Source organism: Athene cunicularia (genome assembly GCF_003259725.1).
Source record: "Athene cunicularia isolate RWA chromosome 9 unlocalized genomic scaffold, athCun1 chr9_part1, whole genome shotgun sequence".
In the NCBI taxonomy this organism is placed as follows: Eukaryota; Metazoa; Chordata; class Aves; order Strigiformes; family Strigidae; genus Athene; species Athene cunicularia.
The window spans coordinates 19,568,015-19,578,659 of record NW_020799110.1 but is presented as its reverse complement, the minus strand read 5'-3'; the positions used below and the strand labels follow the sequence as shown (position 1 = coordinate 19,578,659).

The 10,645-nt window shown below is 35.9% G+C and overlaps 1 protein-coding gene across 1 annotated transcript in view; it reads right to left on the bottom strand.

Moving 5' to 3' along the window:
* Positions 1-10,645, bottom strand: part of CUL3 (cullin 3) — a 38,595-nt gene that overhangs the window by 8,783 nt on the left and 19,167 nt on the right. Inside the window, 6 exon segments of the mRNA XM_026854830.1 lie at positions 1-40; positions 377-501; positions 3,758-3,865; positions 5,086-5,256; positions 6,341-6,517; positions 9,524-9,669. The exon segment at positions 1-40 is cut by the window's left edge and continues 13 nt beyond it. Of these exon segments, the coding sequence (XP_026710631.1) occupies positions 1-40; positions 377-501; positions 3,758-3,865; positions 5,086-5,256; positions 6,341-6,517; positions 9,524-9,669 (767 nt within the window).

Below are 10,645 nucleotides of genomic sequence, written 5' to 3'. Positions count from 1 at the left end.
GAGTGTCAGCTGTCGCCCACTATGTTTGGCTAAATAAAATCTGTAATATAATTGAATTGAAAACTCAGTAATACGTAGTTCACATTTTGTATCTAAGAGGAAATTGCTTTAAACAGTTACATAGACTTTCCATAGCCATTAAGAATACTCTTAAGAAATTTCTAACTTTTGCTTTTTCAAAACACTAACTCTTGTTAGAGTTCTACCTAAAAGCTCCCAAAAATTCAAGCCTCATAATGTGACTATTGCATTCTCTGATTTTCACATGCAGTGAAGAGCAGTATGCTAGCATGTCTTTAATGGTAAAACACATCTGTAAGTTAAGTTTAGAAAGTTTCTTCTTAAAATCTCTACCTAAGAATGTTTTAATACATACCTTCTAAATATTTCAAAAGCATGTCTGGGAGCTGGAGGGATGTTGCACTTTGGTGTGGCTGACTGAGTAGGCCAGTAACCTGTTGTGAGGACCCGCACTGTAAGATCAACACCACCTAATGAGACCTAAGGACAATTGAAGAAAACATCCGCTATTTAAAACAGGACCACATTTCACCATTTTTCTGTATCAGTGTAGAATGTCTAGAATTTTCACAAAGACAAAACCAGACACATATCTATAAACATTATTTTTACAAAGCCAGACAAGTGAATTCACCACTATCAGAGCAGATGGTACAGCAAAAATTCTCCAAATTATTCCCCTCTGTTGTTTAAGAGTACAAAATAAATTCTTAATCAATAATGAAATGTCTGTGATCATAAAAAGAACTCCTCATACATGTAACAATTCTTTCTGAAGAGGTTTTTGATGACCTACAGTAAAGCCAGTAGTATAAATGTATAAACAGTTAATCTGAAACCGATAAATGTACTCTCTGGAAGCAGAGTAAATACTGAATATCTAATGTTAAACCATAGGGAGCTCTTCCTGCAATTTACCTCTAGACTGCAGTGTAAACAGTTACTCACAACCTAGCCACTTCCCCTAAAGACACGCCTTACTATAAATATTCAGCACTGGTTAGGAAACATTCTGCAGCTAAGGTACTGATAGTTGTGTAGTAGGTGATAAACATCTGGCTACCAGCAAGGCATAATCCTCATTAGGTATAATGAGGATCAGCTCAACTAAGCTAAATATTACTAAATTTAAAACTGACTACTTTCAGCTCTAGGAGGTATAACTAATATCTTCAAAGCACACACATTATGGAAAAGAAAAAACATAAGTGTACTACATAGAAATAGAGCACATTATATTTTTAGAAGGTCTAAAACCGTCATACTAACTCAGAATCTTCCACTATTAAATAGCAAAGTAGCATTTCCATGCACTATGGAAGAACTGTTGTATTGTGTGTTGAATGCCTGTGTGTATCAACAAACTTGTACCTAGGAAACTTCTGAAAATTCTAGACAGACTGGTGACAGGCTACTCATACAGAAATTGCTTTGACTGAATTTTTAAGGTTTAAGAGGAACAATTTGCAAAAGCACACAAATACCCATATAAAGGTTATTCTGTAGCCAGCATTACTGCCATGCTTCTAATTTCCTATCACCAACGTCATGAGGCTCACAAGAGAAATTCAAACAGCCATTTAGACACAGGAGACTAGTTAATCTGTGAATCACCAAAAAAAAAAAAAAGCTTCAACAGTTTTCTCCCTCCAGCCAAGGTGTAGGGAAAGGCCATCAATGCACACAGAAAGATATAGAAAATATCTTCATTTCCAACTGAAATGTCTTAGTTGAAATGGCAACCTTTTCCTGAATTTTTCCGGTCTTAGTCAGACCAGAAGACAACATTAATTTAGAATGCCTCACATCATAGATTACACAGAGCACTGCACAGTCTGCAATTTGAAAAAGTTTTGGAAGCACTTTATTTTACAAGATGTCCATTCAGCATAAAAATGGTGTGAACTAATGCACAGTGCCTTTAAGTGATCTAATCTCCATGAAACTCCAACACACTTAAGTTTCAAAATCATAGTTGTAGGAATTAGTTGTAATCTATTATCTTGGACTTTCCCTACTGCTGAGCCTTCCACATATTGATAGCAAACCGATTATCTATGCAGTCCTTGGCACTACCTGTACTTCAGGATATAGGATCCAGCAGGAGACTCTGCAGGTAGGATTATTTAGAGAAGCACAGATGCCCAACTCCTCCAGGGGCACCATACATATTCAATGTAGACAAATTGTTTAAAAAAGATAGAACTGACTATTTCATATAAAACACAGTATCGCCAGAAAGTGTAACATAAAACCCCCAAAATCTTCATGTTTATATTTCCTCTCAAATATTACTGACACTAATAGAAAAACATACACTTCCATCATAAATAAACACTCCAGAAATTCCATTAAAAGGCCATGATTAGGCTGACCAAAAGGTAACCATCAGGTGAACTGCTGATGCCTTGCCAAGAAAATGATTAAGTTTCAAATAAGGCCTAGCAGAATATTTGTTAACATTTTAGATTTATCTTCTTAGCTGTAAATAGCTAAAAAGAATATGGATAAATCATTTGTTAACTCAATTAATGTAAAACTGTCATGTAAAGTACATGAATCTTTAAAGAAAAAAAACCCTTGTACAAGTTTGGTCTGCTACCTAAGAACTACAAATGCTCTAACAAGTTTTTCTTGAAATTAGTATTTCAAGCATTCTATAAAGAAAACATGATTAACCTCCAAAGAAAAAAAGGGGTAGTAAAGCTGCTTGTCCACAAACACCTTTATATCGATCCATATCCTCTATAACCTTTTCTGTATCCACTGTGAGAACATACCATTCTTTCACTCATGATGATTCACAGTTATGAGAAAGATTTCAGCTGTGACTGCTTCAAGACAGCAAAAATTTCAGATCACCTTACACAACCAGTGACACTACGCAGAGAATATCCACAGACATATTCCTGGCATTCAGATTTCCAAAACTGATTCAAACATGGTTGACTTACCTGCAGACAGGGAACTACCTGGTTGTTTATTATGCCCTAGTGAGTATCAGTATAGAAAGAAGTGTTTAGAGCAAGCAATCTGATATCTCAAAATGAAGAGATCTCTCCGTTATGCAATATTCCAGGGGTCGCTGTTACAACAAGTTGTAACACTTCCTGATTGAACAATTAAGTCCATATTTAGCAATTTAAGTAAAATGTTAGTTCTGCTTTTAGTAAAGGCATTAACTGCATCAGGGAAGTTAAACTTGATATGGTATGTTTGTCAAAACCCTGCAGCATGCAGTCTTTTTCCTGCTGTTAGCATAAAACATGGGTCACAACAAAGATTACCTTTACAGAGTGAGAAAGGGAGGACTGTGCTGGTGACACTGTGTTTCTGTGCACATAAGAGCGGGCAGCCGGTCCCAGCTGTGGGGGGAAGGCAGCCGGCACAGCTGGGGGGAAGGTGGGCAGCGGGCGCCCCCTGGCGGGCGCGGCGGCGCTGAGCGGGCTCCGGGCCCGGGCGCGGGGGAACGTTCGTCCCCTTCCTGCAGAACGCGGGTATACGCAGGAGTTGAAACGGGATTTTATGGACTGGAACTGGCACTACACAAGCTGTGGAACAAGCTTCGAACTGATTTTTGCACTTCGTGAAATACAAAGTGTGGATGAGAGAAACACAGAAGTAGTATGATTTGAGCATGCTAACAAAATCCTTTCCACACACATATGCTAACAAATTCTTGATAAAGGTCTAAGGTTTGTGCTGAAGTAAAGTACACAGACCCCCACACTCTTACCCCAGTTGCCTGCAGATGCTGCCTGAACTCGTCCATCGTCGTGTTTGAGATGCTCATGTCCCTGAACATTCCTTCCAGTTTAGATGTGAACTGACATCCACATTCAGTCTAAAAATAAACAAAATAACTTGTTGTGCCAGCACGATGAAAACAGAGCTTCTGGTGAACTGCAAGACTAAGAGTTAGTTTATAAATCTCATAAAAATGATATTTCTGTACATTTGGTTACTGGGATTCCCATTTGCATTACCTTTAGAACCTCCTATTTCATGTAAGAGTTTGCCCTACACATACTAAAACTTTCTTCTCTTTTCTCCATTACTGTATTTTTCATTTCCTTTTAGCTTCCTATCTCATCTTTTTTTAAAAAATAAATCTGTAAGAGCTTATCAGATCAAGGCATACACTTTCACCTGCTTTTTAGCATGATACTGTAAAGGGAAACAAACTTTGTGTCAGAGTAAAACCCTGTTGTCCTGAGAGTGCAACTTTAAAGGTTTACTGTAGATTACCAAGTGAGATTACTATATCTTTTGAGAATTGGGGACATATGCATATATATATATATATATACACACCTGTACACAAACATTACACTTGCACATGGAGGACTTCATGCCTATTTCTAACACATACTTTAACATACATGGTTAAGGTAAGCGTGTTAGCTTCAGCATCCTAATCATGGTGCAAAACTGTAAGAAAAGTAGGCAGTTCTGGTCCACCAATTCATCTTGGAAATGTATGCCCTGGGCCTTCTAAATCACCAGGCTAGAAGAAGTGGAGAGGTAACTGGGAAGGAATTAATACCGATAATTTGGAGACATCTGAACCAACTAAGGAAAACATCTTTCCCGACATCGATACAAAGATCTCTCGCCCCCCCCAATCTATCTTAAACTATTGAATGAGAAAGGAATTGAGCATTATCACCAGTCTGCACATGGAACTAAAAACCCACCAACAATGCATTCAATAAAAAAATTCTACTGTAACAGAAAGTATAGGATAAAACACCATCTTGTCTTTAAATCCAGTCACTAGATCACAGGAGTTGAGCTTATTTGACAAGTCTTAACAAATTTTGAAATTAATTAGTTTTCTTTTCTAGATCGCTGTCTCAACACAAGTGCTTTCCAGTATTTCCTTCCTTTTATTTCCAGAAAATAAGTCAGAAAAGCCTTTTTTTTTTTTTTTCTGTTGGGGCTTTAAAAATCAAATTAGTATAACAGCAATCAAGATGTATGTTATCTATATATTCCTTATTTAAAACAAGAAACCTTATTTATGAAAAAAATGAAGTAAAAAGTATGCAGATACTGTCTTACCTTTAATTTAGATATCATATTTTTCTCAGAGTCATCTGAAACACTCTTGTTTGTGAGAAGTCTTCTTGCCAAGTGCTGCTTGTAATAGCGTTCAAAAACATCTTTCTCTTGCATAAACCTAAACAAAACCATTGCCTTATCCAATATAGTTTCTACTTCTTGCTCTGTTAGCTGTAAAATAAATAATTAGCTGGTTTTAACCTTCCAGCACAAGTATCTTATATGACCTAAATACTTGAAGTAATTTATAGCAAGCATATGGTCTAACTGTAGCCTATTAAAGAAGCCAACAAAACTGGTCCAACATGTGAACGATTAAGCCAGAAGAACAGTGCACAAACTCAACAGAGTGGAGAAACAAATAGATGGAGAGAAAAGCAATCTTGAGGGGAAAGGGAGACAATGGATGGGTACAATGCCTGCATAAACACAGTAAAAGTTCCTGGATAAATTTTTATGTGGTGTTTTTTTTTTAAAAAAAGCACAGATGGAAGCCAGTATCAAGGGTTTTTAGAAGTTAGCTTGGAATGAAAGCTTTTAAGTGTTAAGACTTGTTTGCAAAGCCTGTCTAGTGCTTCAACAAATGAAATGATTACTTATTTTATAAATAAGTAGAATTTACTATTTGATTCCCAAAGTATAAGATGCATGCAATAATTTCAGCTTTATTCAGAGATGCTGAAGACTCAGCTGAACCATCCTGTCCACTTCTGGGTACTGCACCTCAAAAAATTTCGTGAAAGAAGCTATGAGGTAAGACTGAAGGAAACAGCTGTACTTAAGCAAGAAGAGACAGATATGATAATAGTCCTCTGATATGTAAAAACAGTAAAAAGAAGCAAAGACAAACTGTTTTCCCTACCCAAGTGAGTTAATTTTCGAAAGAAGTTATTAGATATTGAGAACATCCGCCAAACTATAAATATAATTAAGGAAATTAAAGGTTCTGAAGGAACAGAACTGCAGAATTTACTGGAATTTTTTTTTTGAGGGGGTAGGTATCTGTCAGAATTAATCCAGGTATACTGCTTCAGAGATGGGGGACAAGCCACACAACATCTTGAGATCTTGTGCCTTACATTTCTGTAAGTTTAGATATAAAGTGTTATGAGCTCAGATGTGTTACATATACCTTTTTAAAGGCAATATTGCCATTTATCTTAATATAAAAATAATATTTAGGAAGTAACTTAGTTGAATTTCATCCAAGTTAACACAGCAAAGAGTGTGACCTTTTAATTTAATTTATACTTACTCCTTTGACTCCCTTTTTCAGCTTATCATCAATAAATAATGAGAGGTACTCTGGAGACCTAGAGTTGAGGTTGAGGAAGTACTCGAAGTCACCCGCAATAGTTTGTTTGAATAGTCGATCATTATTGAAAGATTCTTGAAGAAAACGGTCAAACCTACTCTTCAAATCCAGTAAACCCTTTTAAAAAAAAAAAAAGCAAAAACATTTTCATGATTCGAGGTTGTAAGCTGTAAAACAGTAACAATAGATGAAGTCACAGATTAGATCACATCTACAGTCAGAGATTCTGCAAAGCGCTCTCTGGCACTATTAGAAAGCATCTGAAACTCCATTCCCATTTAAAATATCTATAGCTGCTGTAAATCTCTTAGAGAAGCAATTTGCAGATAAACTGGCTAAAATGCTGGTGTCAAATACTGGTGCAGTTTGTTGTACTAGGCTACTCAAAGATTAAGAATTTTTTTTTAATCACCCTTGTTTAACAGGTTGATTTACTGTATAATTAAATCCACAACTTAAAGGAGATATCTGTTGTACTTGGTTAAGCCTTTTCTATTTCAAATAACGCTGACAAAGTCACTATCATAAATAGAGGATATGGGAAGGATGAGGCTAAGCCCCCAGTAACTGCATCCCTAGAGCTACTAAACAAATCTGCGAAGAAAACATGCTGCAACAACAGGCAACCTGTTGGTGGTTTTTTTTTTTTAGAGAGTTTCCCCTCCAATAATTTCAATACAGGAACACGTTCGGCATTATTTAGTTGCATGTTTCTTAGTGATCTTTAAGAATAACTGTGAACATATTAAAGTTAGATACAAACATTAGCTCGCCAATTACCACAGCATGAAGCTCACAGGCTTGAACTGAACCACTTCCTCTGAGCTAAATCATCAGATTCTTATCATTTTTTAGGGTTTCCACCATCTTCACCCAGAGTTAAAACAACTGAGTGCAGGAAGGGGAAGCATCTTAAAAAATCACCTGAGCACCTCGCTGAGTATATGATATGCACAGGGCTTAGACATAACTAAGACAGCATTCATGGAAGGGGGGAAGAAAATTTTACTAGGGAGTTAAATGTATCATGGTTAACAAGTGCCTACAAAACCAGTTCAGGTAAAATGATCTTCAAGTCCTCTGTTTCTTGAGAAGTTATTTATATGTGGTTACTTAAAGAAGCCATTCAAGAATTACTCAAAGAAGTAGTAACATTTCTTAGGAACTCACCATCTCACTTAAAGGAATGGTCTTTACACAGGCTAATTAATGCGTATTAGAAATTTTAAATTCAAAGTAAATCCCACTATCTCTCTGTTTACCAAGGTTAGTTTATGTCTCCTCTCCAGGAGTACACCATCTGAACAACCTGGCGTTAAACAGGAGAAACTGTTAGTACCTTAAATTACAACAGCATTTCAACATCCCTTCAAATTACTATAAGAAGTGTTAAATCTAATCCCCTGGCAATGCTTTGCAATCATCTCACCAAATATGCTCAGGGTTTGGTGAGGTTATGTTGCAGAAGCAGTGCTGGACTATGATGAAGTTTTTTTCTTGATGGTGTAATGTAGCTTCCTTGTCTGTCATCTTATTGCTATTTAAGTCCTTGAAAGAGTCATATGAACATGGCTGAGATGAGTAGAGTGAGGTGGTTTCTCAATTCACAGGTATTTTTATCTTCTTCCATCGTGTCAATGGAAGTGGAGGATAAACCTATTTGTGGGTTTAGTGGTAATCAAGCATCAATCCCTTCCCTAGAACACCTTCATGAGATGGTTGGGGAACACATTGATGGGCTGAGAGGATGAGCTCTGCCAATGCACATGCAGTAAGGCTGTAAGTCTTCAGCTTCATTATGCTATTCGCCTTTGTAGCGGGAAACATCAATAGCATCTTTATAATTAAGTTTTTCCACTCAGTTAATTTTTTTATGATACTCTTTTAGGTCCATCAGGATTTAAAAGGAGTGAAAATTACTTCAAAGTAATTCAGACACTTATTTTTTATAACATGTGCTTTTTTTAAAAAAAAAATCATACCACCACAAAAAACCTAACAGCCCTTAATCATTAAACCTAATAAATTTCAAAGAGCATTCTCTCTTCTTTTTATCAATCCTTGGAGAGGTGATACTTGTCCAAGCTTAGCAAGAAATTTGCTTCAGCATTGCCAGAAAATTAATAATCCAATCAAAAATGTTTCAATACTCAAATGGCTTCTTCTAGCAGTAACCAGTTCTAACAAAGTTATTGATTTCAAATAAAACTAGACATAATAGACATACAGCATTAAATGTTTCTCATAAAGACCAGACAAAGGACTTCAACTACACATTTAAAAAAAAACCCTTGACATTTAATGAACACACATTTTCACATTAAGTATAAAACATCTTCCAGCTATAGAAACATTTCCTTAAAGTTCAATGAACTCTGAAGATTTTATGTGCAAATTTAAAACCATCTTCTGTAGAAGAAGCGGAAGAGAAAAGATGACAAACAGTCCTGAAGCATATTTAGTGATCTTGATAAATCAATGGTACACATCACTTAGCAAGAGATGGAGAACAAAGAAAGAAAGAACACTTACATCTTTTAACATGCAGAAGTGTTCTGTTTCTCAGGGAGATCAAGAATGAAGCCAGTAATTTGTTATGATTTGTAACACATTCACCTCTCAGTCACAGTTAATTTTGCCATGAAATACCATCATGTGATTTTTGTCTCAAACACTGATAGCTAACAATACATAAAATTAAACAAAATATAAACCACTATAAAGCTAACTGCCAGCAGACACACAACTCACTCAAGGCATTTAGGATAATATCATTTAGGATAATCCAAAAAGTTCCCAGCAGTTAGATAATTAGCTGGAATATGTTGTTTAGTAAAAGCAGCTACCAAAAGCACAAAACCCAAGCATATACTTTGCAAGCAACTTAAGAATTCTAAACATGTGAGGAAAATTCAGAAAATGTACATTTTGAAAAAATAGAAATGTAGCTTATTATTATTATTATTACTAATAATAATAATAATAATAATAATAATAATAATAATAATAATAATAGTAGTAATCCCTTTTGAATCAATATTAAGGTTTACCTTATCAATCATGTAGTTAACTCTGAGGAATGCGGGAGAGATGGAAGAAAAGAGAGTTAAAATATTTTACTACCTGTATGTAGTCAACTGGATTCTTTCCTTCTCCCTCTTCAGAAACTAGTGCTTTGCCTTGCTCTCTCAGGTATGAGCTCATGCACTCACACATTGTCTTCAGACCATTTGGCACACGGCTAAACAACTTGTACATGCAAGCAAGGTCTGGAAACAAGAATAAGACATTATGCAGGACACCCTCTGATTGTTATTTGTCTAACTCATTCATCTCCTAGCAAAAGACAACAGTAAAAGTTTAGCCACTTGAGCCACAAAAAGCATCCCGTAACAGCTCAGGCACTAGAATCTTCTGATGTCCCTTTTTCTTTACCCCTGACAACATGCTGATCACAGCAGCCACAAAATTAAAACCAAAGATTGTATTTAATTATTCTGGGTTGTTTATGGCATGGAATCCATTATGGCTGATCCTGGGACCAGCAAAAGTTGACGCTTGCTGAGCTAAAGGATGGTGCACTTAAAGCTTCAGTAAGATGCACGTTGTCCAGTGGTATTTAAGAATGTAGCTTCCAAGATTATCATCCCAAAAATCAAATGCTGTATTAAAAGTTATAAGAAAAATCTAAGTTAAAGCAAATAGGAAAACACTAATGAGACGCTTGTTTCTGTATTGAAAGCAAAACCTGGAAACAATTGGAGTTTAATTCATACTTGTCTTAAAGTCAGCCATAAAAATTTTACATTACATTGTTTCACCCAACTAAAAATCCTGAGAAGTGACTTAGGTTAACATGGCTTTCCAAAACAGTAATCCATCCCTGTACATTTATGTGAAATCTCATCTTCACAATGCATCAAGTATTTCCTCTCTAGTATTTAACTAAATCAAACCAAGGCCTACACAAGTTAAACTAATTCCTGTATCTTATGAATACCGTTCATTATTTTTGTGCCCTGAGCCTGAAGGCTATCTTAACTGGATTTTAAAGAAAAAGTGTTTAGTATCATCACTTTCCTTTTCAATACAGTAATTCTCTTTCCTTACAGCTAAGAAATTTGCTCACTTTGTCACTACCACCTAGTAATTTTGAAGCTGCTTTAACGAACAAAGGCCATTAATCTAACAAGCAAGTCTGTTTCCCATTCTTATCGTTTTAGCGTGAGCACCCATTTATAAATA